Source organism: Equus przewalskii, chromosome 20 (assembly GCF_037783145.1).
Source record: "Equus przewalskii isolate Varuska chromosome 20, EquPr2, whole genome shotgun sequence".
In the NCBI taxonomy this organism is placed as follows: domain Eukaryota; kingdom Metazoa; phylum Chordata; class Mammalia; order Perissodactyla; family Equidae; genus Equus; species Equus przewalskii.
Window position 1 is genome coordinate 23,692,743 of NC_091850.1, and position 27,814 is coordinate 23,720,556.

Here is a 27,814-nt window from a genome sequence, read left to right on the forward strand (position 1 = left end):
TTCTGTTTGTAGAAAAGTAGGAATACTCCCTTTTTCAACAGCATGGGTTTTTCACATAAACAAGAGTCGCATAATTTGTTTTATTAAGTCAGAAGCTGGGCCTTTAGCTTCTAAAGCAAATTTTCCTTTCACCTCAGTTAGTTTCTACTCACAAAGTGCCTCTTTTTTCCCATATGTACATGGGATGGTTAGTTTGTGTCTTTTATGCAAGTTTCTTGATGCATGAAACATTTGTATGTCTAAAGTACTTTTTTAAAGTCAGGATTCTGAATATTAAACATTTTATTTTTCTTAAAGTATTTTTAAAAGCCTATATTTCCACTCTTAAAGCCCTAATTTCTCTGTTGTTGCTATCATTGTTATTTCTTTACAGATTTCACTAATAACAAAACCAAACAGGGGCCCTCAGTGATTCTACCTATGTCCCCCTCTCCATCTTCCCTCAACTTTCCTCACCAAACTCCAACTGGCTCACACCCTGCCACCTGCCTGTGAGGGAACGCCTACTCTTGGCCAATCCTCAGTGCAAGTATTGCTGATACCCTGAGAAGTCTTGCCTGGCACTTTCTCCTGCTCCATCCTGCCAGATAACACGCCTCTTACATCACTTCTTACATTTCACTGCTCAAATTTCTATGTTATCCTGCCAACTCCCTGGGGGCAAACAGTGCCTTCATTATCTTTGCATTTCCAAAGGCCAGCACAATAGCATGTATACAGTGGGTGCTCAAGAAATGGCTCACACGTTTTACATAATTCCATGCCACCCATTTAGTCTTTAAAAACCCATAAATTCTGGGGCTGGCCCTGTGGCATAGTGGTTAAGTTCACATGCTCTACTTCTGCGCCCAGGGTTTGTGGGATCGTATCCCAGGTGTGGACCTAGCACTGCTGGTCAAGCCACGCTGGGGTGGCATCCCACATAAAATAGAGGACAATGGGCACAGATGTAAGCTCAGTGACAATCTTCCTCACACACAAAAACAAACAAAAAAACCCATCACAAATTCTTAACTTGATTTAGTAGCTAAATAGTTGTAAGCAACTACATGGTCATTAGTATTACTTTTATATTCAAAATGTATTTAATAAAAAACAGAGGCACAGTAATACCAAATTCAATATTGTCAAATGGTAATTTGAATTCCTGATGTAAGCAACAAATGCTAGCCTTTTCCCCCTCTACTTATAAACCTTTCTTCTTTTTACGCTCATGACTGTTGTGCTTATAACAAATTAGATGATGTGTTTCTTCAAGAGAGAGGTCAGTTCTTATAGATACACCCTTGATATTCATGACAACTCGGTCCAAGTTACCAAACTAATACATATCAAATAAAAATACCTTTTATAACTTCACTCATAGAAGGAAGTAAAGTAAAAGTTAACTGACCATTTCAGTCACTGAGTTATGCAGATTTTCTAAATGTTTACAATATACATATAAATCACTTTCGCTAATATCACCATTGATCTCATCAGGAAAGTCTTCAAAGATTGGGAACGCTATCAAGCCCATGCCTGCAGATAGATGCAAGTTTTCCAAAATTCTAATTTTCCCTTGAAAGCTAAATTTTTTTTCATTGGCAACAAATACTGTCAATTGTTTTTCTTGAAGTGATAAGATCGCTTCATTCTTTTTCAAGAAACATTTGCCAAATATTTGCCTGCTCAAATATGAACCATTTATCAGTTTATCAGTTGTTCTTTCAAGTAAAAAGGTGTTCCATGCAAAAAGCAGCTAGTTCAGTTGGCAGCTCAGCCATGTAAGTGCTTTTCCTCGAGACAAGCATCAGTACCTTGGCATGGAGCAGAAATGCTTTATGTGTACTTTCCATGTGTCAGACAGAATATTAAAAAGCTATATACTCAAAGGCTGAGAGTTAACAAAATTACTAATTTTTTACAGCTTCATCAAGGGCATTCTTATGTGAAACCAGCTCCCGCTCTTCCTTACTGTGAGTGCGTGGTGGTGAGGAAGACAGAGACTTTTCACTATAGTTTGGAACTACTGCCTTGATTTGTGCTAAGGCGACAGCAGTTTTCCACCATTGCTTTTGCACCATCAGTACAAATCTCAACACAATGAAAAAAGGAAATAAAATTTTAGTATTATTATGAAAATAGTCTTCACCTTGTGGACTTCCTGCAAGGGTCTCAGGGACCCTCAGGGGTCCACGGTTCACACTTTGAGAACTGTTGCCCTGGGGTACCTAGCATAGTGTTCTGTGCACAGTAGTTATTTCAATACCTGGTTGCTGAATAAATGTTGGATTATAGATTGGATATAGAAAGTCTTTTTTGACTCAGCATTCAACCAAGCTTTCTTGTACCAAGTTACAGAACCGATATCTAAATTAAAATGATTCCAAAGACAGAACCTTGAAGCCCAATATTTAACTGTTCAAAGCTGCTCCAAACTTAACTTTCCTCTAATGACAAAATTGGTTTCTTTTTCAGCAGTTCACTGAATGGACAGAGCCTGGTGTTTCAAAATTCTGGGAGTGAGGCTGTGCCAGGCTGCTGGGCACGACCTGATGACTTGCCAGAAACCGCTTGGCTTGGCCAGGGCTGTGGCTGTGGTTAGACTGATTTAGAATTAGTTATATTGGGAGTAGCATGATAATCCTGTTTTTCTTCTTGTTGTGTGCCATGTGGAATTTATCTAAGTGCCGAGTTCCCATACACTTGGCAAGGAAGTGAGGGGTTCAGAGGTCAACCATTACCATGCTACTTGCCTATGTAAAAACCTCTTAGCTTGATTCTCCCCTGAGATACATAACAAAACATCCTTCTGAAACTTCTAAAGGACAAATTCCCTCCCTCTGTTTTCCTCCTGGAGTTACTTAAGAACTTATTTTAATGGGGGTCTTGTGAGCGGCAGCAACTAAAATCATGGGAGAATATTGAGCCACAGCTCACTGTTTGCCTTGATCATAACCCTTCCCATGTTCAGCCACCAGACCAAAGACAGCTCAGTGGCTAGAATATATGACTTTGTTCTAAAGTTCAACTGGACACCCAGGATGACCGAGGAAATAGTTTTCCTTTCCTTCCATATAAGCTCCATGACAGTATCTGCTGTCGGACAGAATTCCAAGATGATATTTTACTGATTACATCAGTTTTCCTCAAATAGGAATTATGAAGCATATAACACAAGCATGTCGTATTAGGTCAAAAGGAAGTCTAATTATAAATGAGAGGGGGTTATTGAAATAAAAAGGAAACTCAAAGATTCTTAAGTGTGAGATGTAATGATATCTTACCATTTTCCATTGGGTCTCATTCACTTCTTTGTATTGCAGTTCATACTCCAGGACTATCCACCCCTTCTGAACATCTGCATTGGGTGGTGGTTCCCACCTCACTTGGATATCTGCATGAATCCCGGTTAAACTGATGTTCAGTAAAGTCCAGTTGAGGCCAATGGGTGGATCTGGTTGCACTGTGCATTTCAACAGACAATTAGTCACAGAGAGACACAGCTTGATATTAATGGAGTGCTTTCTTCTGAAGAGACCAAACAACTTTACACATTTTTATTATTCATATTCTTAATCCTTCCAATATTCCAATTATTATACTTTCACTTTATGAGTGTCATGTACGACTTTTAATTGGATCTAATTTTAAGGATGATCTTTTTCTAACTTTATAAAAAGCCTCCAAAAAACTTCCTTTGTGAGTCTAAAATCTGATCTATAACTTTTCTTGAAGATCAGCCATGTTTTACATTTCTTTTAGCTCTGATAGGGTTAATGCTTTGGGATTTTGGCAAAGGAATTCATTTTAACTCAAAACTGGAGGGACAGAGAGTCAGAAAGACCTACAGTATTTAAACATGTGGCTGTTTGGGAACTAGAGGTAGAGAAATCATTTTTCTTCCAATTGTCTATGACCTGGGGCAAGGACCTTGTCTTAGTCATTTCTGTATTGCTACTGGTACAATCCTTCTGACACTCAGCAAATGCTCCTTAATTTGTTGTCTTCCTAGCCACATGTGACCATTTCTTCAGATATCAGAAGGAAGGCATTACATTGCTCTCTCAAATGGTGATGATTCAGTGTTTTCTGTCCCTTACTTAGCTGTATGTGAACAATCTGAAATAGTGTTTTGCTTGGTTTCTACCGACATACTGTACCTTCTCTGGTAAATCTGCTGCATTCTGCTTATTAGGACCTCAGAGACCACAATTTCCCAAAGGATAATGAAGAGAAATATGGATTCCAAAGTTAGGAACTATATCTAAATTTATATTCTAGATAGTCCCTGACCAATTATTGCTATTTAGGTCTGAGTACTGAGGTTTTCAAAAATCACTTGCAGATACAGAGAAAAATTTATTTTCCTTTCTACTATCTGCAGAAGGTCACCTAGAGTGTTGCAAAGTCTGGGTCCCCAGGGTTGATCAGAGATAAGCCTACAAATACATGGTGTGAGGAGCTCTCCCTGGCTGTTAAAATCTGGTGGCCAAAGGGGGAAGCTCTTGTATTCACCCAGGGTGGAAACACTGTGAAGGAGCATGCCACTGGCCACTGTGGAGTAGACACCGCTTTCTAAAATAGAGAGAGCTCAAATTTGATTAATTATGTCCACATTTTGGAAGGCAAAATCGGAGGGATATGCAAAATCTAAGCTTCATATGTTTACAAAAATATAGTAATATCGTACCCTTTTGGATTTGTTGGTGATTGAGGAATTCTGATAATCGAAGCTTAATCCTTTAAGTGACCAAACTATAAAAATGTTTTTGATGGAACATTTTCTAAAACTTAGTATTCACGTTGCAGCTTAAAAATTTCCCTTACTACTCTAAATAGAGGATATGGAACAGGGTCGTTTTTGAGAAGGCTTAGCGTCACTGTCATATGCATAATAATAACCTCTCCCTTACCTCTATACATACTTCCACATGCTGTACTTGACTACTTCTCTGAGATGTTTAAAAAGCATTTGAGACTGCATACATCCAAAAACAAGACCCTAGTCTTCCCCCCAAAACTTGCTCTTCTTTCCTCTTCCTTATCTCTGTTAATGGTGATTCCATTCCTCCAGTCACTTAGGATAAAAATGGTGAATTCTTCCTTGACTCATCTTTTTTTTTTTTGCCACTCCACATTCTGTCAACTGTACTTTTAAGATATTCCCAGAATCCAACCACTTCTTGCCACCTGCACCTCTCTAACGTAGCCCTAGCCATTATAATTTTTCGCCCATATTGCTGCATTTGCCTCCTAACTAGTCTCCTCCTGTGGTCTTTTGTCTCCCTTCAGTCTACTGTCAATACCATCCTTAATACAGTTGTCACAGTGATTATCATCACACTTGTTAGATCATATCACTCATCCTTTAAAACCCCCCAAAGGAGTCCTATCTCGCTCCATGTGAAAGCCAAAGGGTACTGTTAGCTTTGACCTGGTCTCACTACTCTCCTCCTTGCTCACTCTGTGCCAGCTCCACACCGCACCCCGACCCCGCCACCCATGCTGCTCCTTGAATGAACAAAGGCATGCTCCCGCCTGAGGATCTTTACCCTTGCTGTGCCCTCTTGCTAAAATGTCCTTCCCTCCAATATATACATGATTATTCTCTCATTTCCTTCTTTACTCAAGTGTCACTCTCTCAGTGAAGCCAACTCTGATAACTCTAAAATTGCAACCTCTCCAACACTCCTGTTCCCTTTCCTTGTTATTCTTATTCACAGCCTTGTCTCTTTCCACCCTTCCTGGGATAAAATCCCATAAGGGCAGAACTTATCTGTCCCCAGCACCTAGAATGCTGCCTGGCTCAAGGAAGAGACTCCATAAATATTTGCTGAAAAAACAAAAAAATAATCTAACTAATATATTACTTTAAACCCAGAGAACAGCCCTGTGAGGTAGTAGCAGGGTACACGCATAATTCATGAGGAAGCTGAGGTGTGTGATTGACATCTTAAGATCTAGTAGGGTCACCTCAGTTCTTTGTTGTCTCTCACTCTCTGCTCTCTCCCCTCCTTGCTGTTGTTGTAACTCTGCCCGTCATCATCTTTAGCCTTGATTATCACAAAGTCTTGTAACCCCTCTACCTCTAGTCTGTGCCACTCCAATCTACCCTCTGTACTGCAGCAAGATGAATTTCACAGAGACATTAGTAACATGACAGGTGGTACAACAGCTTTGAGAGAGACTCTGAAGCCATGCTACCCAGGTTCAAATCTCAGCTCTACCTCACAGCTGTCTGACCTTGAGCTAGTCATTTAACTACTCTTAGCCTCAGTTTCATCATCTGTAAGATGGGGATTATAATAGAACCTATTTCACATGGTTATTATACTTAACACATGTTAAATGCTTTGTAAGTGTTAGCTATTACTAACACAGGTCATTTCCCTGCGTAAACATCCTCAAATGCACCTCTTGGCAGGAAGATAAAGTTCAAATATCTTTGCAGGGGACACAAGACCACTGATGATTTCTCTGGCTGACCAATCAGGCCTGCCTAACTGCTCCTGAGTCCTTGAATATTCTGTGCTGTTTGTCACTTTTGGAACTTAGTAGTTGGAAGACACAGTCCATCTTATATACTTGGCATCTCTCACTGCTGCTTTAAGAAGTACCTGAACTGTCACCATCTCTGTGCAACCATTCCTCATCTCTGAGGCCTAGTCAATCATTTGTACCTTTGGCCACCACCTTGGCTTATGATGCATTATACACACCTGGAGCCCAGCACCCGCTGCAATGTATTGCAATTATCTGCTAACACAACTGCTTGCCCTACTTGACCGTATCTTACTCTGCAGCCACCACATCTAGCACAGTGCCCGGCACATGGCAGGCCTTCAGGGAAAGTCAGCCAGGTAACAAGTGGGGCTGGCTACTGGCAGGGACAGGGCTAGAACATGGGTCTTGAGCCAGTATTCTTACTAATACCTATTTAGCCACTCAACAGCCACACCTATTGACATTAGGATATGTACTAAATAGTCTCTCTAAACTACGTAATTGGGTTCTCTTTTCTGCTTGTTGCAGTCTTCTCAAGCTTTTTCCTCAAAGTCAGGCTATCAGATTTACTTGTTTCTGTCTGCAGCTTCCAGCCACATTCTCTCAGTCTCTTCCAGTCTGCTGATGACTGGGAAAGCACATACAAGAACAGCACACCTGAGACAAGCTCCAGGGAATTCCCATAAGCAACAGACGAGCTTTTGTGCATAGGTTTTGAGGCACCAACGTCAGCTACTGAAAGTCCTCCTTTGATTCTTTCTATTTATCTGTTTACACTATTATTGTACAAACATGAATATTCCAACTGTGCTCCTTTGTTTGGTTTTGTTCCATTTCTCCCTGTGTCCACATGATGCGCAAGGGATAATTTGTTTGGATCTTCGCTTAGTTCATTGAGCTGATTATCTCCAATGTTTGTCTGGAGATCTTATAAACATGACTTTAAGCTGATTTTGGCTGTTTTGCAAATGTAAAATTCCAAAATTATTATGCTTTGTGATAAAGAAAATCTAGGTTTTTATTACAACAATGATAGAGATCAGAGGCCAACATATTTCAGTAGATCTGAATAACCATATGGAATAATTAAGAGAGAAGGAATCTAAGAGTACATTGAGTTTGTCCCTTGCAGTGGCACACAAGAATACAATGCAGCTTTAAAGACCTTCTCAAGGAAAAGACTCCACAAGGCTCCCATTCTTTTCTCTACAAAATTTACTACCAAATTGTTTTATGTTAGAGCTAACTTAAGTTCCCCCTGCCCTCTTCCTCTTGCTCAACAGCTGATCTCATGTCCTGTAAAGTAGACTTCCATCCTCTTAGACAGTAAAACAACAGTCTTCCTACTGGAACATACTTGGATGTTGCAGCCTTCCCTGCTTATTTAATCTAGAGCCATGTCAAATAAAACACAAACCTGTGATTTACCTATTTCCTCAACAGAGAAACACTTTTGATCCACAGTACCACCATTGCTAGTTAGCTTGATACAGTAGGGTATCCAAATGGAGGTATAAGATGAATTAAAGTAACAGCTGTTTTCTCCAGCAGAGACATAATCAGGGCATTCTTTCCATTCTTGCGTCCATTCTTGAGTGCTCCTGTAATGGAGGGAAAAAAAAGGATGAATTGTTCCCCAAATCATACCATAGCTTAAGTCAAAGCAAGGTGCTTGATAGTCAGATTCAATAAATTGGAACACCAATATTTTGTGAGCAAGTATTTTAGTGGGGCCATTTTCAAGAAGTATCACATCTGAGGACATCATCAGTGTCTGCAGAGTGATAGGAGGCCATTTGGTACTTCTGCGTACAGTAAAAGCATCCATTCATTGGCTGCATAGGACGTGCTGGCTCCTAAATTAAGTGATTTATTGCTAGGTCCTTCATTATCCCCATGCTACCAATGAGGATTCTGAGGCTGAGGGAGGTTTAAAAATATTTCTTTATTAAAACACTGCAGAGAGTCAACTCCAAAACTATACAGATTCCCAGAGAACAGTGAGTCTCTGGACTTGGGCTTTTCCCCAACTCATGGTGGGGAGGCAACTCATGAGGAGGCACACTGATGGTGTTCTCCAGACTGGCAACTCTAAGGTCTGGGTGGCCTTGAGGTGGAAAATTGGCTACCCTACTCTGAACCACTGCATCCTGCACCCTCTTCCCAAGGCTATCCTATGCTTGGGAAAGTTTCCCAATGCCTTGAACTCTTTCCCATACTCCTGATTTTTTCTCAATAACATGAAGATCCATGAGACCATTTCAAACATGCTGGACATCCAGGTAACATTTATGAAACACGGGGATCCTAGCCATTTTTCCTCCCATTCCTGAAAGAGATAAAAGGCATGAAACCAGAAATTTAAAAATCTTTCCAAGCCCCCAAAGCATCTTTCTTTTCCATTTTGTAAATAGGAATGGACATTTAATTATAGTATTAAAAAAAGGAAACAAAAATGAGCTGAATTGAATCAATGTGTTTGCTTGTCAGTTCCTTTTTTTGGTTTCTCTGCAAAGAACAAGTTCATCTTTTCCTTTATCTTGGATCAGATAAAAACAGACAAACAAAACAAATCATGGAGGATAGATGGACACATGGAGAACACTGAAGAAATCAGAAAAACTATATCTCCATATTTATGTTTCACCATAGAGTTATTCAACTCCATCACCCTAGAGAAAGCATCATTTACCCAGATGACTGAAAACAACAGTAGGATGTGTATTTAATGGAAAAGAGATGCCAGGAAGGAAGTCTGAGTTTTTTGAAAGGAAATTCTCTGGTCAGCTGCCATGAGGACCTGAACAAAAATGCAGAGCAATCAAAAGGTTGTGCAGACTCAAGTCCATCACAGCAGGAACAGAGCAAACGTGAGAGAATGTGACACAGCTCTTCAAAGTCCCATCTGACTGACTGAATGAATGAATGAATACAGTAAACCATCTTTGGGTGCCTATTATAAAAGCACTATATAAGCATTATATCTGGCATTAGCACTGTGCGGATATAATGATTAATGAGATTTGTCCCTACCTTCAGGCTAGAAGAAGACACAGAAGTTACCGTCTGAGTACTTTTTTTCATCTCTTGCATTCAAACCATTGATATTTAATGAGCATTGATTATATAAAACACTGTGCTAGACACTATGGGGAATGCACATGTGTCTAAGGATTCAGTCCTGCCTCACGGGAATGACTAAAACACTGTATTACAAAGCAGTGTGGCTGAGTACTCATAGGTAATGTGCATTAGGATGGGTAAAAGTTTAACAGAAGGCAATAGGGAAAGAAAGAGAGGGAACAGAGTGGTCAAAGGCACTGAGGTAAGGAAGCATGGGCTTGAGTGTGATGAGGGAAGCAGGAGGAAATGGAATGATAAGGAAGCAATTTCTTAAATTAGAATTGCTACTTGGGTTGGGTAATTTATTACTCCCTTATTATTCACTAGGCTATCAGCTGAGGAGAGAGTTTATACGTCAATGAGACATGAAACCAGGTAATCTGTGGCTGAGGAAGAAGAAATATGAATGACCCTATGCTGGCCAAGGCCTAGGGCTGGCAGGCCAGACTGTGGAAGTCTGTGAGCATCCCTCTGGGGGATGGGTGCTGGGTAGCAGTGTGCAGTGAGGACACTGCAGGCCGTGGGGAAGGCAGGGACTGAAAGGAAGGGATGAGGAGCTGGGAGAAGACACATGTTTCCTCCTTTACAGCTGTTTCTCAGGCTGGCCTGTTTGGCACTTGGAAGAAACTTGTGCAGTATCAGGGGGTCCTTGAGACAGCTGCTCATCAGCTGTTGGAAAGAACTTGGGATTAACATGGCAGAAACACCAGGGTCTGAGACAGTGAACTGTTGCTTAAATTCTAGTTGAGATTCTTAAAAGTTGCATACCCTTGGATGAGAGGGAGAGTCATCTGTGATGGGAAAAGCAAGTAGGTAGAGGGTAGGAGAAAGAGATAGTATGTGTGTGTATGTATTTAGTAGGAAAAAGATAAAAAAAAAGTTAGGGATAGGTGGGTTGTTGAAATATAATATGGTTTATTTTATCTGGAATTTCAAACTAAATAAGAGAGCATCAAAGAGAATGGTTGAACAAGATTGCCCAGGGAATGAGGCTTTCATATAAAAGCAGAGGGGAGAGCAAATGTATTTAGCGTAATTGATATTATTAAAGTTAGTATTAAAATGTCCTAGAGATTTAGGCCAGTACTTAGCAGGTCTGGATTTGTAACAGGGAGGTTAGCTCTGTGATTCACACAGTGTCTCAACTTGGGCATGTCAGCACCCTGGTCCCCATGGGGACTGTACGAAAATCCCAAATCCATTAGCATCACAGAACAAACAACTGAAAGCACTCATCTTGAGCAGGATGGATCCGGAATAGGTGTTTCAAAGCACAGCTCCCAACCCCTTCCCTCATTAACTGAAGTTGAATTTTATTTTAAATAAATATCTAAAATTTATTTATAAACTATTAAATTTAGACAAAAAAAACCCAAATGGACTCACAAAACCGATACTCTTTTGCCTGTCTTCTCTGGGTTGAATTTCTACACGGATGACCAAAGCCAGGTTACAGAAACTACTTTCTCCTTCTCTTACTCTCAAGAGTTAAATGCTTTACGTTTGCTTCCAAACTATCTTGTGAAATAGGAGTGAGAACTATAGAAAGAGACTATCAATAGAAATCAGAATCAAGAGCAGAAGAAATGCTTTCCATCTAAAGGTAACCACTTGGAAGTGAAATCATAAAAATAAAACATCATTTATGTTCTAAGGGCAACTGTTTTTCATTACATACAGCTCATGTGTTTTAGGCTTAAAATTTAATCTTTTCCTTAGAAAAAAGAAAAGAAAGTAACAATGCCCTTTCTCCTTTCTAATTTCCCTCACAACCTCACATGGAAAATAAACTTTCTTCTAGAGGCCAGGATAATTTATTGAGGGGGGCTAGTGTGGGGATGGCAGAGGTCGGGGGATGCAGTCTTAGGGACTGAGTCCTCACACGCTCACTTCTTTTGAAAACAAGGCATTTGCAGGCAAGCAGCTGAGAGCAGAGCATCTCTGACAGGCTCCCCAGAGCCTCCTTTTGCTGTGCCGGTGATTTGCATTCATGCTGACTCCCCTCCAAGCTCAGAGGCTGAAGATGGCAGGATCTCCATCACAGGGTGGCAGAGACCGTTCTCAATGGGCTGCTTCTCCTGCCAGCTCACCTGGTGGGGAGCAGAGCCAGCCAAGCATACAGCTGCCTCTGGGCCTGTCTGCTGACAGCCTGAGGTGTTTAGATTCCCTTGTGCTTTAGCTACCAAGGCCAGGCTGGTGAACTGAAAGCCCAGCGCATCGGCCACTTCTCTGCAACTTCCCGCCTCCCCTGCTCTGGTTCTGGATGAAATCATGTCACAGTTTTATTTGTGTGTCAGGGATGAGGAGTCACGATTCTATAGTTCCAGGAGTTGCATGGGAACTGAATTGTAAGAAACAATGATAACAGTCAGAAAGTGCATTTGCAATGTCCTCTTTGTGTGAGTGGGCAATGCGAAGTCTAATTTATTTGTCCACTAATCAAGGCAATAGAGTCCTGATACTCCTCACCCCTTCAATTCTACCCTTCCCAGATGAACTGGGCTGGGGGATTATGCTGTTTTGGCTAAGATATCCGAAATAATTATAGCTGTATAGAGAAAACACAAAATAGAGATTTTGCAAGTCTGGGTTGGCACCAATCATGAGGTTGCACTTGGGAGGCTTGAAGATGTGACAATTTTTCCCCTGGGATCCCAAACTCCGCTAGGGTGAAAGCAAATGACATCCTTCCAAACATGTCCGAGATTTTCCCTCCACCTGGTCACACTTACAGGGGCATCTCTGTTAGAACAGAGCCTGGGTTTTCACAAGAGATGCTGAAAGGCCTGGGGTGTGCAGAGGAGGCCTGGAGGAGAGTTATGTGGCCCTGATGGATGAGGGCAAGGGACAAATACATACTTGTGAAGGCTTCATTCCTTTGGATTTATCTTTTGGCTCAGGTTCAAATTTGGTGAATATTTAGGGTAGTGAAAACCCACTTTTGTTAAGTGGGCCCAACTCTGCTATTTCTCTACTCTGTTTAGGTAATTGTGCCTGTACAAATAACTTATTTTGTTTTGATTAAGCCAGCTCTCTAAGTTGCTGAAGCAAAAGCATCAAAATGGAACCTACTAAAATCTCTCTTCATTTAACAGTCTATTCAACAGATATTCAAAAGTGTTATCAAACATACCCGCTTTCTGTTCAAGTGTATTTACACAAAGCAGCATTGTCCAGTGGTCCCTGCCTCCCTGCAGTGTCAGCTTTAATTGAAAAAGAAGTACATTCGGTGCCCAATCATCTCATCCTTGTGTGCCCTTTGGGGCACATCCAAGGGACCTCACTCACACCAGGAAGGTGGGTAAGGCCAGTGCTGGTTGCTAACTCAAAGTATTTGTTATTTGCAAATTAAGCACCCATCTCTTCATTAAAAATGGTCTTAGAGCGTATCAATAATCACAAACAGTAGAGAATCACAAATCTTTTTTGTCGTCCAGGAATTGGAATTTTATATCGTTATCATTTTAAATTATTACAACATTACCAATAATAAGAATAGCAGCTTCCATTTATTGAGTACTTGCTATGTGCCAGGCACTGTGCTAAGTGTTTTTCATGTACTATCATCTAACATGATCCTCACAAGAAGCCCTGAGGCGAAGTCTATCATCTCCTATTTGCAAATGAGGCAGCTGAATTGTGGACAGACTGACTAATTTGCCTGGCATTACTTGGCGAGCGAGTGCCAGAGCCAGGCTGAAATGCTGGTTTGGTGGCCCCGAGCCCATGTCCTTCACTGCTCGCTGCATCTTCCTTCCCTTTCCCTGCTCCTCTAGGGGGAAGATAGCAGCATCCGTGGACTGATGAACTCCACAATCCTTGGATAAAGGGTCCCCACTAACCTTGCATCTTGGCTGAGGCCTTCCCTAGGGGTTGGGTGGAAAAGACATGCTAGTGTTTGAGCCTAAAATTTAAAAAAGCAAACGAGTAAACAGAAATGGAAACGATGCCAAGCAAGGGGTAAGAAATAAACAACTTGAGTGGCGATTATATGGAGAGATCTCTATTTCCCTCTTCCCCTCTTATTGTACAGGACCACTGTAAAAACGGAACAGAAAAGTATTACTGTCCCTTATTGAATATAACAAATTTAACAGGAACATAGGCTATTTTCTACATAGAAACCAAACTGAGTCTTTTAAAGCATACATTTTTTCAAAAAACTCCTATGGCTTTCCACCACAGGGAAAGTAAAATTGGAAGCCCTGCCATGGCCTACAAGGATTGGCACGGTGTGGTCTTGGCTAACTCTCTGCCCCTTCTCATATCACTTTCCCCATCTCTCACCTTGTGCCATCCATGCTGGCCTCCTGGTTTCCTCAAACATGCCAAGTCGGCCTCAGGGCCTTTGCACTTGCAATTTCCTTTGCCTGGACAGAGTGTCTCCCAGATATTCACGTGGCCTCTCTCAGTTCATTTATGTCTCTGCTATAATGCACCACATTAGAGAGGCCTCCTATGACTTCCTCGTTTAAAATATCACCCAAGCTCCCTACACACACACTCTGCACACTCACCTACACTTTCACACACTCACCCACACTTTCACACACTCACACGTGCACATATTCACACACAGTGATGACTCTCTTCATTCTCTTTCTGGCTTTATTTTTCTTAATAACCCCTATTATCAGTTGACATTTAATTTATTTTTTATTTTCTGTCTTGCCCCACTGGAAACGAATCTCCATGATACTAGGGACTTTCTCTTTTTGTAATCACTGCTGTATCTCCAGTGCTTAGAATAGTACCCAACACACAGTAAGGGCTTAACTAATATTTTTTTGAATAAATGAATGAATGAATACACTTGCCATCAAAATAAATCATTTTCATTCCTACCACTGCATGCAACTCAGTCTACTTTAGTCAGAAAATCCATGCAGAGAAAGTCAGAGAGGCATGCGGGCCACACCTTCTAATATAGAACAGCTGTACGGATCCTGGGCTCTTTAAACCGTGACGAACTCCATCTGTCCAGTGGCATGAAAAAGTCTCTAGTTCAGGTGAACGGCACTTGGTGAATTTAGGCTTCCCAGAAGAATCTGCAGAATAAAAAGAAAAGGCAAGGCCCAAATCAGGAGAGTAATGTATGGTCCTAATGCAATTCGTGTTTAAAGTGGTAAAGAAGAACTACTTCTAGAAAAGCTGTTTTCCTGGGTCACCACTTCAGAGCTGTTGCTTGCCGGTTATTTCTCTGTCAGCCTTGTTTCTAGGGACAAACTGTTTTGATTTTATTTCAAACATTATTTCTTAGAGCCTGTTTAAGAAACCAGAGGTCGAGATAAGGATTTGGGTACAGGTAGTTTGTTTGGCAGGTGACCCCTGGAACCAGAAGTGAGGGAAAAGGAGACGGGGAAGAGGAAAGAGAATAGCGAATAAAGTGTGTGTTATTCAGCAGGTGAACATAGTGGCCAACTGGGGCCCAACCCCACAGAGGCCCTTGGGAGAAGCTGTGGCGAGAGTGCCTTACTGGTGTCCTAGACAAGGATAGGAAGCCGGGGCGTTTATCCACCAACTTCAATCAATCACCGACTGGTGGAAGGTTGCCCTGGAGGTGTTCACATGAGCTCATGAACTTCTAGGCTGCACCTGCATATGTGCTGAGGGTCCTTCTGAGAAACCAAGGCAGGCACCTGAAGTGTGCTCAGCAATGTGCACGGTGGCAACTGTCCACCACAGATGGCTGTGCTGACATCAAGTGTGCCAAAAGGATGTAATGTGGGGACCACAGCATCCACTACAGGGCCTTTTCTCTTTCTATAGATTTTTTATAAAAAGCTACTATGTTTGCATTCTTTTAAAAGATTCACCCAGTAAATTCATTAAATAGATGTTGACTCTAAATGACTTACGCATGTATATGTGTCAATTCTAATTTGGGAAGTGGAGACTGCCCCCCACCCATTAGAATATTAGCCCAAACTCTTCTGCATCCATGACATCTGCAGTTATAGAGGCGCAACAGACAAGTCTGAAGCAAAACTGATTTTTCTATCAATTCTCATTGTTCTTCTGACATCCATGGCCATTTGGAGACAGCCAAGTTTCTCTTTTTTTTTTGCTCCTTATATGATTTGTCTTCAATTGTAAACTTAATATATTTGTTCTCTGATCTAAAACTCTCATTCTTGGGCAATAGGGAGGCTCTCAATATTAAAGTATCTTTATAAATACTTTAAAACATAATTTAAAAATAAGTAGCATGCAAACAAACATCATAATTTCCAATTCCAAGTTCCAGGTACATATCTGGTGTTCTGAACTGAAACACACCTCCTTTTCTCTCTGCCAACAAACTCATAAGGAATGGAAGATATAAACTTTCTAAACAAATCCATCATTCAGCCATCCATTCAACAAGCACTTATTAAACATCTGTTTTGTGCCAAGCCCTTCTCCAAGGATAGAGCAGTAAATAAAACTGATAACATTCTGGTCCTCGTGGAGTTTCCTTTTCAGTGGGGGCTGAGAGACATGGGGATCCTAAGTAGAAAAATAAACAATGTAAGAAGAGACAATATGGCTGGGAAAGAGGGACCCCACTTTCCTTCTACTAATACCCATATTCTTTCAGTGAAGAAGCTCAGGCTTCTGAAAGGTGTCCTTGTTTTAGAACAGCTGCTGCCCTGAACACTTACTGCCATGAGTAAGTGAATCTTCAGGAAATCCCGAGCTGCCAAATGCTCCTTTGCCTTGGGAGCCCATGTTGGGGATGGCAGAATTTTTTTCTTAATAAAAGTCCATGGTCACACTGTTCTAAGAAATATTCCTTTTCTTGTACGAATTAAGAGATTTACAAGAGTTTTGGGAGCATGGATAGGGTCTGCCTTGGTACCAAGGGCAGATGGTCAGCCCTCTCTAGGTGGTCAGCATTCAAGAACCCCTCTCAGAGCACTGAAGTGGAGGGGCCCCCATGATCTGTTACAAACGAATACAGTGAAAAAGGCATACATTTCATTAGGAAGGCAGCCATTATACAGTAGAGTACCTGGAAAACTTCCTTTTCCTAATAGCTGAAGCACAGAAAACAATACTTTTAGGTCCTTCCAGAAAATCAGTGATTAATAAAACATGTTTAAACCATGACTATTTTAATGCTGGCAGATTTGAGGAGAGTATTTCACATTCTGACTGCTCTTTCCCACAGAGGTAAGAAGAGGAAATGCATGGATTACAAATTGAGAGGTTTGTGTTCTACTCCGGGCTCTAATACTATTTAGCCTCGATCTTCCCAAGCCATTTGGGCCTCAGTTTCCTCATCAGAGAGGCTGGAATAGATGAGATCCAAGGTCTTTTGGACCTTTACAACTTCACTTTTACAATTAAGTGAAACATACAACCATTAATAACAGTGTACGGAACTAAAAAATAATTTTGGCATTTGAGCTGAAACAATCAGAGAACACCAAACACAAAAGCCGTTCAGGTTCCCATATTCCCTGTGTAATAAGGCTGCCACACAAAGTCAAGAATAATAAACCCAACCCCAAAACTTGAAACAGAAAGGAAAAAACATTGCTAGCTGGGGGGATAAAAAGAACTTAAAGAAGAACTAATTTGAATTTTGCTTGCTTAAACTTAGTATTCCTGTTTATTCTGTTTCCTTTTAACTCCAGATGTATAGATAGCACCATATTATCTTCTCATTCTAAATAAGAAATAGGAAATTCATGGTTTTGGTGCTAATGTGATGCAGCGTGTGCCCTCATAGGAACCCTGATATAGACATAGTGCAGCAAAGATTTTTTTTTTTTGTCTTTTTTATGTCTACCTTTCATTGCCTGCCCTCCTTTCTCTACCTTCCTCCTTTCTCTCTCTTTCCTTGTACCCCCCTTCTCTCCTTCTTTCTTTCTTTTATGGCTGGGTATGTGCTGGTAAGTGCTGTAGCAGACAGACTCTCAGATGGCTCTCAATGATCCCTACCTCCTGTTATTTATAAACTTATGTACTTCCTCCCCTCAAGCAACTTGCTTCTAACCTACAGAACATGGCAGCATAGAGGAGATGTCACATCTGTGATTAGGTTACAAAAGACTGTGACTTCCATCTTGCTAGCACACTCTCTTTCTTGCTGGTTTTGAAGCAGCAAGCTGCCATGTTGGTGAAAACCACATGACAAAGAACTAGGGTGGCCTCTGCAACAACTAGCAAGAAGCTGAGGCCTTCAGTCTAACAACCCTTGAAGAACTGAATCCTGGGGAACAATTACATAAGTGAGCATAGAAGCTGATCTTGACCCAATCCAGGCTTCAGATGAGACCACAGCCCCAGCTGACACTTTGTTTGCAGCCTTGTGAGAGACTCTGAAGCAGAGGACCCAGCTGATGGGTTAATTTGGAGGAAGAGTAGGGAATAATATTAACCATAGTAAATATCTGAATGTTATTGATACAGAATAAACAAATCCAATATATTGGAACTTCAAAGCAGGTTTGAGAATGGCATAAGACACTTTTCTTAGAAAATGGAAGGCATCACAGTGAGTGTGGCAAAGTGGGTAACTTCTCTTTTGGAGGCAAGAAGATCTGCAGTGTAGTTGGCTGCTTAGCTCCTTCTCAGTCATCTCCTGCTTCAACTATTACCACTGTGGCTGAAGACATCCCACATTCCTAAAGTTCAGCTCCCTAGCGTCATGCTGAGGTTTTCCAAGTCTGAGAGGTACTGACCTAACCTTAAAATGAGCACCTCCCTGATGACGTCTGAAAATCCTAGTAGAAACTTATTGTATATTTCATGATGAAGACAGCAAATGGCTACCATACACTCTCAGTCCTCTCTGATGAGCCACAACAGATAGTCATTTCGGAACTAGTAATACTTCCTGCTCTCTTGTGATTTTTTTTTATAGTCTAAATCTAGAGACATCGTAGTTCAATATTCATTTATAGTATCTCTGAAAAGAATGTTGCAATTGACAAGAGAGCCTACCTTTGGCTCTAAATTAATTCTGAGAGAAATAAGTGTTCCAACTCAAGTCATCCCAAATTCTGAAGAAATGCTAGTATTAACGCTAATCAGCACTCAAAAATCTTGACAATAGATTTGGGATTCATTTTTACTTTCTCTTTGGAGGCTTCATTATGAAAATGAGGATTATGACTTGTAGCTACATCTTTATTTTAGTTATTATTTCTATATTACACACCTGTTACATATTACATCATGTTGAATATTTTACATATATTATCTCCTTTAATACTGAAAACTCCAGAAGGGAGGCATTATGTCCACTTAGAAATGAGTGAAATTGGATGTTTAGAGAAGTTAAGTGAGTTGCATGTTTATACTGCTGTAGATAGAAGAGATGAGATGAAAACACAGGTCCGTGTGATTTCAAGGGTAAACTCTTAGCACTAACGAAAAATAGCTTTTTTTGTTAGACAATTCTCTCTTGCTTTTCAAAAAGTCCCCAGAAGGGAAAAATGACAAGCTCAGATGTGCTCTTTATTCATCTCTCAGAAATTAGTAACCTGGCCAATCCCAAGAGCAGCATTTCCTGACTGTGACTGCACATCTGAATCACCTGGGGAGCTTTAAAAGCTACCGATGTCTTGGCCTATCCCAGAGACTTGAGTCAATTTGTCTGAGGTGCAGCCTGGGTGTTGCAATTTTTAAAAGTTCCCTAGATGCTTACAATGCGTAGCCCAGGTTGCAAACCACTGCTATAGAAAAATTAAGTTATATGCAAGCATTGAAAAGTTGGCTTTCCATGTTATTTGGTTCTCTGATCAGTTCTAACAGAGTTACATATCAAGAGTAATGCTTGGTCGAAACTTTTATGAGCCTAGTTTGGGAGAGTGTGTGGAGGATATGAATACTAATTATCACCACAGTAGAGTATCACAATGCTTCATGATGAATGCTTTGAGAACTGAGAGATAATATATGTGTAAAATGGTACACATCTAAATGCAAATCCTGCCTAAACTTCTGATGGACTATAAACTGGTAATAGGAATCAATTAAGAATAAGTTAAATTGGTATTCCTACTGAAATTATTACTTAAAAGGCTTGAAGAGAGTTTTACTAAATTCAAATTCAATTCAATACAAATTCAGGTTTTTAAAAGTCGATGGAATGGCATTATGTCCAAATGTGCAATGATAGAGGGACGATGTCAGAGGGAGCTGGGAGGCACCGCTGGCTGCACCACCCCACCTTTGACAGTGATCATTGCTGATTTTCCAGTCGGGTCGGCTGGGCAGGCTGAAGTAGGCTTCCTCCTTCGCTGTCCAGGGGCTCTCCCCTTGGAGGAAGATGACATTCCCAGACAGTACACAGAGGGAGGACAGGAACCAGCTGTTGTATATTGTAGTCATTTGCATTCCTACCCTCTATTCTCTCACCAGACATGCTTTTCTATCCTCAACTCATGATAAAGCAGAAACAAAAACCAAATCAAATCACATACAAGTTCCCAGTGTCTGCTTGGAGTTTGGGGTTAGGGGAGAAAGAAGAGGAGCCATTGATGTGGGAAGGGAAGGCACTCAGCAGTCAACTGCTGTTAAATGTAGAACCGTCACTGCAACATGTCATGTGGACCATCTGCTGTCAACAGTCCCGGACACTTGTTATCACCCCTGAACAGAGGCTGGGCACTCAGATGCCTTGTGTTGGGGTAGGGGCTTGAAGGGAAAACCCTGTCCTCTGACCAAAGTGTAACTAAATACAACCAGTTGAGAATTTCCTTTTGAGTAGGGCAGCAGTAGACAAACAAGGAAAGGAAGAAAATAAAACACTAGTCCATAATAAGATTAAGAATTAAAACTTGTAAAAACATAGTAAAAAACCTAATTTTATAGAATAGATAAATAAACTGCAAATATGATTTTAATCCTAAAAGATGAAAGAAATTATAAGACCAAACCAGAGTATGTAGCTATACATGCATGAAAAACGAAAGAGGAAATATTGTAATTAGAGAAAAGCAGGAGATGCATTGGACCAAATGACTTTTGGCCCCTTTCTGGTGGATCTGGGTTCTGCTAAGAAATCTGCATATGCAGTCAATCAAGGGTCAGTTTTAGAAGAGAAGCATAGTCACAGCTTGCTTAGTCACCCTGATCTGGATAAAGAATAGTTACTGCTGAACATAAGCCAAAGTGAGGAAATAGTTATTGTCATTTGAAATAGCTTTCATATGTTCTGAAGATTGCACAAGCACGCTGGTCCAGGCCAAGTATGGTGAAACTGTCATGTTCCTTCCACAAATAATAAACAAGAGATAGTGATTTAAGCAGTATTAGTCCACTTCCTAGATTTCGCCTGCACAGGCTTTGAGCAAAATCTTTGGGTGACTGATTAGCCTAAACATATCAGTAATTTAAGAACATCTTTGGAGTTAGCCTTTCCATTAGGGTAAAACACAGAACATCCATGATCCTCAAAGGTTGGCTGAGAGAAGATGGGAAGATGTCATTCTGCCATGATGGAAAGAAGTGACTGCATTTAACATAGTTGCTTTTCCAGGGCCTCTTCACAGGCAAAAACAGAATTGAAAGGGAAATGATAATTTAATAGCAACTAAGATTTCCTGGGGGTTACCATGTGCCCGTCACTGTCCAGCACATTATATGTATCAACTTTATTCTCACAATGATGGGATGAAGTAGGTACTGTTATTCTCACCATTGTATAGATGAGGAAACTGAGGCACAGAGAATTAAAATAACTTGCCCAAAGTCACTTTGTTACTAAGTAGTAGAGCCCTGATTCTCACTAGGCAGTCTTGCTTTATGGTCTGCCATCTAAACCACTACACTCCTAGCTTTCTAAGTTTTTGAAAGTGATCCTCAGGAAGAAATATTTTTGTACAACATGACCCAGTATGTACATATTTATATATAATAAAATATCTTAAAACATACAAATTCTTACTGCCTGCAATGAACCCTGATCTATTATATTCTATTTCAATTTATAAACAATGTCACTTACAACCCGGTAAATTATTTACTAATGGGTCACCACTTTCAGTTTGAAAAACACTGCCCACAAAGCTATTCTGTCCCTATGAAAGTGGAAAATTAATATGAATGTTGGTCTGCATTTTTCTCAAAGCAAGGCAAGAACATCTCATTTCTCTGGCATGGATTATGAGGTGATCAACAGGACTGTATTTTCCAGGTAACTGAAAACTTGAAATTCTTTTTTCCAAAATATATTTTAAGATTTTCTGAATCATTAACAAAGTCTGGCAAGTGTCAATTGCCCTTTTGAATGACTTTGCATGGGGGTCAAGGATTATCATACTGAATTATGGTGGAACCCTGCACCTAGGGCTGCTGGGGGAGGTACGCCTCTTGCCCCTACAGTAAACAGCATTGCTGGTGATATTCATGCTCTCACTTTAGATTTGTTTAATTCACAAGGAATGACATAATTTTCCTGGAATGACATAATTTATTAAATAAAATAATGTACTAGAAACAACAATAATTTTTCATCTTGAGAGTTGCCTTGACAATTGATCGAAGTTATTGGGAAATAACTTCTGATAATACTGGGTAGTGGCTGAGAGCACAGATTCTGAAGCCAGACTCCTGGGTTCCAATCCCACCTCCATCACTTACAATCTGTATAATCTTGGGCAACATACTTAACCTCTTCAGTTTCCTCATCTGTAAAATGGGGATAATAATAGTTTCTCATAGGATTATAGTGAAGATTAAATGAACTAATAAAATATATCAAGTTCTTAGAAGAGTGCCTACAGAGTAAGCATATAAGCGTTTGCTGTTTTTATTTCCATCTCCACAGTCAGCTGTGACAGTCAATTTATGGTTTGTTACCTAGAAAGTACAAATGACTAACTTTGCTAAACCTGAAATTCACCCTCATTTTACTTGTAATTACAAGTCCATTGGTACTAGTTGAAATATCTGAAATGGATGTGGTGAAATTTTGACAGCCATTTCCCTCACTGTTCAGAGGTGATTCTCTGTGGTTGAGTTCTAGACAGTCATAGCTATAGAAGTCTGAGTTCTAGGTTATTGGAGGGTGTTGCTATATTATTACATATTAGTATTAAAATGAAAAAAAAATTCAAGCAAAGCCTTTCTCTGTGTTTTCCTGAGAAACAAAAGAGAACAGTGCAAGTCTACAAAGAAGCTCATGTGGCGAGAAGAATTACCAATGACTCATGCAGACACTGTAGGGCTGGCCCTAAAAGGTTCTCTGGAACATTGAGAACGCTACTTGATGCTTTTCCCTGTTGGCCTGGGCACTCTGGACTCACAGCAGAAGCTTTATCAGCTTCTTGGCAATGATCTTTTCAGAAAAAGCATATTAAATGGAAAGAGTGCTGACTGGAATTTGGGGAGTTCTGGTTCTCTCACAGATAGACCATCCAACTATTTTACCTCTGAGCCAATGACACCCTGAATGGAATGGGCTGGGTGATTAAATCATACTTTTAAAAATTTTATGTTTTATTTTTTTTGTAAAGGAAATTCAGCCTAAAAATTTGCTGGGGTTTCCTGGGGACCAGGTTCTGTACTGAGGGTACTGAGTTTTGCACAGTGCCTGGTGCCCAGTAGGCCCCCAGTAAACACTTAGGTTGAGAGGAATGAACCCCTCCCCCAGCTTGCTGGTCCTTCCTTTTGAAGTTCTGCTTTGAGGCCACACATCCTTCTCCAAAGTACTCCTGTCATTTCCAAAGTGCTCTTCTATTCGAAGAACTTCAGAAATTCAGTGATTTTTTCCGCGAAAGAGCACCTTACACCCCCTTTCACTCAAGGTCACGTCCTTGATGGATGCTTGTCTGTCAAAATACTGTAAAAGAAATCTGAAAACTTCCTGGTTGATCAGTATTGTCAAAAGTAACTGAATTGCCTAGTAGATAATATAGTGTCAAGGAGCACATTTAAGAAAGACTGTAGGCTTTTTCTTTTAACCTATGGAATTGCCAAATGGTTATGAAACCACAAATACTCAGGTTGTATGAGCTATTGGCAAAAAAGACTTTAAACTAATGATGAAAATTGACAAAACATTTAAGGAAGTATTTTGTATTGGATAATATTGAATGTAAAGAATTCACATTCATACTTGATTTTCTTTATGGTTCTCTGCAGAATTAAGGAAGGCACAGCTGTAAACTCTTCTGCTTAGGCACTTAATGGCTTAGAGTTGAGAACAATAGTTCACAAGATCTCCCCTGAACCATTCATTTCTTTCTTTTTTATCATTCCAAATTAAACTCTAGTATGCTTTTAAAAATGGATTCCTGGTGCTTTTAAAAAATTGTAGGGTTGACCAAAATAAAGACTTACTGAACATATCCAGTCACTTTAAGATAAATGTCAAGTCAATTGAACTTGGTAGAGTCTTGGAAAAGTTATTTACTGCACATGTGGTCTGGCAGGGAAGTTAACTGGACACAGCCTATACAGACAGCTCATGTGTGCAGCAATGTCAGGAAGCAGAGAGCTGTGCATGTACTACTGCTAGCATTTAAGCATTTATTGTATCACCAAAACTTGCTTTTTGTTGTTTTATTTAGTTTTCATGGAACTCTTTCTTTATAAAATGTATTGTATTTACTTCCCTTTTAAATAGTTGCAGTTGAACATAATCTTGGTTTTCAATCCTCAGTGGCACTAATCAATCATCTTCCTTCTCTTCCCTTTCTCCTCCATCACATTTATCTGGTGCATTTAGCTTACTTAATGCTTCCACATTATTTCATTTAATTTTCTTTGACAGAGTGATCATATACTTCTCTGATTTAAAATTTTCCTCTTCTCCCTTGATATTAGGTTCTTTACCCATCAATCTCAAAACTATTGTGACTGCTAATAGGGTTTCTTGGGTGGGTCTTGGTGATCTTTTCTCTAGCTAGAGAGCAGGATGTGCCAAGGTAGCTACAGCAGCCCCAAGTTCCAGTAGTGTAGCCTGCTGGAAGGCAGAAACATGAACATCCCCTCAAAGACACATTCTCACTGCCCTGCAGAGGAACTGACCTAGGAAATAGAATTGTCACAATTCCATTATTTTCTTTAAAGCGTATTCTGTATAGCATGGTTTTGAGATGTCAAAGACAAACAGCACTAAATTCAGCAAAATTTATTTCCTGTTTGGTTAAGGTAAGGGACATCCTGGATAATATAATCAAATAATTAAAATACAAAGCAAGAAGACGTGGAGAAATTGGAACCTCTGGTAAGAACACAAAATGGTGCAGCCACTGAAGAAAACAGTTTAGCAGTTCCTCAAAAAGTTAAACACAGAGTTAGTGCGCGACCCAGCAATTCTGCTTTTAGGTATTGAAAACATATGTTCACACACAAACCTGTACAAGTATGTTCAATGGAGCATTATTCATCATAGTCAAAAAGCAGAGGCAACCCAAATGACCATCAACTGATGAGTGGATAAACAAAATGTAGTATAATTGTTTAATAGAGTATTATTCAGCCATAGGAAGAAATAAAGTACTGATACATGCTACAATATGGATGAACCTCGAAAACATTTTGCTAAGTGAAATAAACCAGACACAAAAGGTCACGTATTATATTACACCATTTACATAAAAAGCCCAGAAGAGGCAAATTTATAGAGACAGGAAGTCGCTTAGTGGTTGCCAGAGAATGAGGGGAAGGGGAAATTGAGAGTGACTACTAATGGGTACAGGGTTTCATGGTGAAGTGATGGAAATGTTCTTGAATTAGATAAGTGGTGATAGTTGCACAACATTGTGAATGTTCTAAAAACTACTTTAAAATGGTTAAAATGGCAAATTTTATGTTTTGTGAATTATATCTCAATAAAAAAACCTATCTAAAATATACAAAACAAGAAATTATACTTACCCCTATAATTTACTAAATATAATTTAATTTTTATTTTCTTCTTAGCCTTCATTGGGCAGTCACTTTTTCCATTAAAAAACCACTACTCATTAATGTAGGCATGTCACTGTCACAAAAACAGGGATTTGTAACTCACTGCACAAATGATACTACTGGATCTCTCGGCCACATAAAAATGTCCTAAATGAAACTTAGCTGAAGCACTTGTGAATGGGGTTGTCAGGTTTCTTTTAATGAAATGCTCCAAATTCCTGAAAATTAGTAGATAGCAGAGGGATTACAGACAGTTAACACATTGCATGCTGGAATCACCTGGAAAATTGAAAAAAATACTGATGCCTGAGTTCCATCCTTTGAGACTCTAATTGGTAATTTATAGAATCACCAATTTACTTGTCTGGGCATTGGCTTTGTAAAAGCTCCCCAGTGATTTTTAAAGTGTAGCATAATTTAAGAAGCACTGGCTTATATCATCTTTTTCCTTCTGAGCCCAGAAGGCATCCTGCTTGTTTCTACCACTGGAGCCTCTTGTCTGGTTCTCACATGCAAGTTCTTAGCCAAAAATGAGAGGAAAAAGTAAGAGTGGGAACATTCTAATCCAAGCCTAAAAGTATAGTAATGCTTTGCCAACGTCAGATCTTTGTCACTGAAAAATATGAACTTAATGAAGTCTAAGGGGAGCCTTCTATTGCCAGAAGAAACCAGCTGACAAATGAGACTTCATTTTCCCCATCTGGTAATTTTGTCGAGGCCATTTAATTCTGACTGGTGATGGTATACTTTTCCATGTAATTTCGCTTCTAAGCTTTGGAGTCTGAAATGCAATACAACAGGGTCTTTTGTAACAAGCAGACCGAAGCTTTTTAGTTTTAAGATTTATGGCTAAATTCAACATTCATTCATTCTTTTGTTCGTTTATTCAACAGACAATCACTGAACACCTGTTTAGGCACCAGCTTTCAGCTTAACATCATTGCTTGTATGGTATATTTTTTACAGTATACAGTAAAGAAACAGTATATTTGGTCCAAGGATCACAGCACACCAGATAGACTATTTTATGTAAAGACGCTGGGCCAGTTGCCTAAGAGAATCAACTCAGCCATTCTTTCTTAATAACTTTTGCTCTGTGCACATTCTCTTGCCTTGTGGAATTATTACCACCACATGTTTGAATTTCTAAGTCTATATCATTCAGATTTAAAAAACCTTTCTTATATATATTTCTATTTTCATAAAAGAATGACCAATATGACAAATACAAAGATAAATATGGTATACGTAGACATGACCTCCAAAATGCAGGAACAAAGAACATTTTTCTATAAATATAAATATTTCTCAGGAACATAGCTTGTCATTCTCTTGTGTGTGTGTGTGGTTTTTAAAAAAATATTTTTTAGGTATTTATTGCTGCAGTAAGGCAGCTGTGTCACACTCCATTCTTCTAAACCCAAGAGTTCTCAACCAGGGGTGAGCGCCCCTTCTCTCCCCCAGCAGAAGACATCTGGCAATGTCTGGAGACATTTTTGACTGTCACAGCTAGGGGAGGGGGGTGATTCTGGCGTTTAACAGGTAGAGGCCAGGGATGCTGTGAAACATCTTACAATGCACAAGACAGTCCCCACAACAAAAAATTATCTAGACCAAATGTCAATAGTGCACTGTTCCAAACAAATAATTAAACCCATAAAGTTATAAAATAGTTCTCCAAAATTTAAATATATACCTAGGATGAAAAAAGCTAACATAAAAATCTAAATCCTCAATCTCCTCTACCCCTTGGCTGTTTAAGCTTTTTTTTCCTGCTCAAAAGAAAAATACCTTGTATTTTTACGTCCATTGGATTTTTTAAGACTTTCACATCAGACATTCCATGTTTCAATTAATCAAGAAGCATCTATGCGGCACCTATTATGTGTAAGGCAATCTCTCAGGTGCAGTAATTATAAAAATAACATAACACGTGGATTCTGCCTTTGAAGAGCTGTACTCTGTCTAGTACAGGAAAGAAAACGTGCATATGAGAAGTGGCTAACAATAAAAGGCAGTTAAAATAAAGATAATAATTGCTTTAGGAAATCAAAGAAAGTAATAACTATTAATAGCTGAGGGTGGAGGGACAGAGGAATGTTTCAAAGAAGAGTAAGGAGAGGGTGATTAACTCACCCCAGTTTGCTGAGATGGAAAAAAGCTGATGATGATCACTGACCAAACACCACCAGAGACACATACGTACACAAAGTTAGGTTTATTTACCCTCATACCTACTGAATCAGAATCTGCATTCTGACAAGATCTCAGATTATCTGTATGCACATTAAAGATTGAGAGGCATTGACTTAAGGCATCTGACTGCCAGCTAATGGCTCTTTCTAAC

General features: G+C 39.8%; 1 protein-coding gene across 4 annotated transcripts in view; it reads right to left on the bottom strand.

The window, feature by feature from the left end:
• GHR (growth hormone receptor) overlaps window positions 1-27,814 on the bottom strand; it is a 245,081-nt gene that overhangs the window by 13,741 nt on the left and 203,526 nt on the right. For all 4 annotated transcript variants that reach the window (XM_070587653.1, XM_070587655.1, XM_070587657.1 and 1 more), the window contains exons 4-6: window positions 14,531-14,660; window positions 7,918-8,090; window positions 3,270-3,448 (exon numbers count right to left, since the gene is read on the bottom strand). In XM_070587653.1, the coding sequence (XP_070443754.1) occupies window positions 3,270-3,448; window positions 7,918-8,090; window positions 14,531-14,660 (482 nt within the window). The remainder of the gene's footprint in view (window positions 1-3,269; window positions 3,449-7,917; window positions 8,091-14,530; window positions 14,661-27,814) is intronic.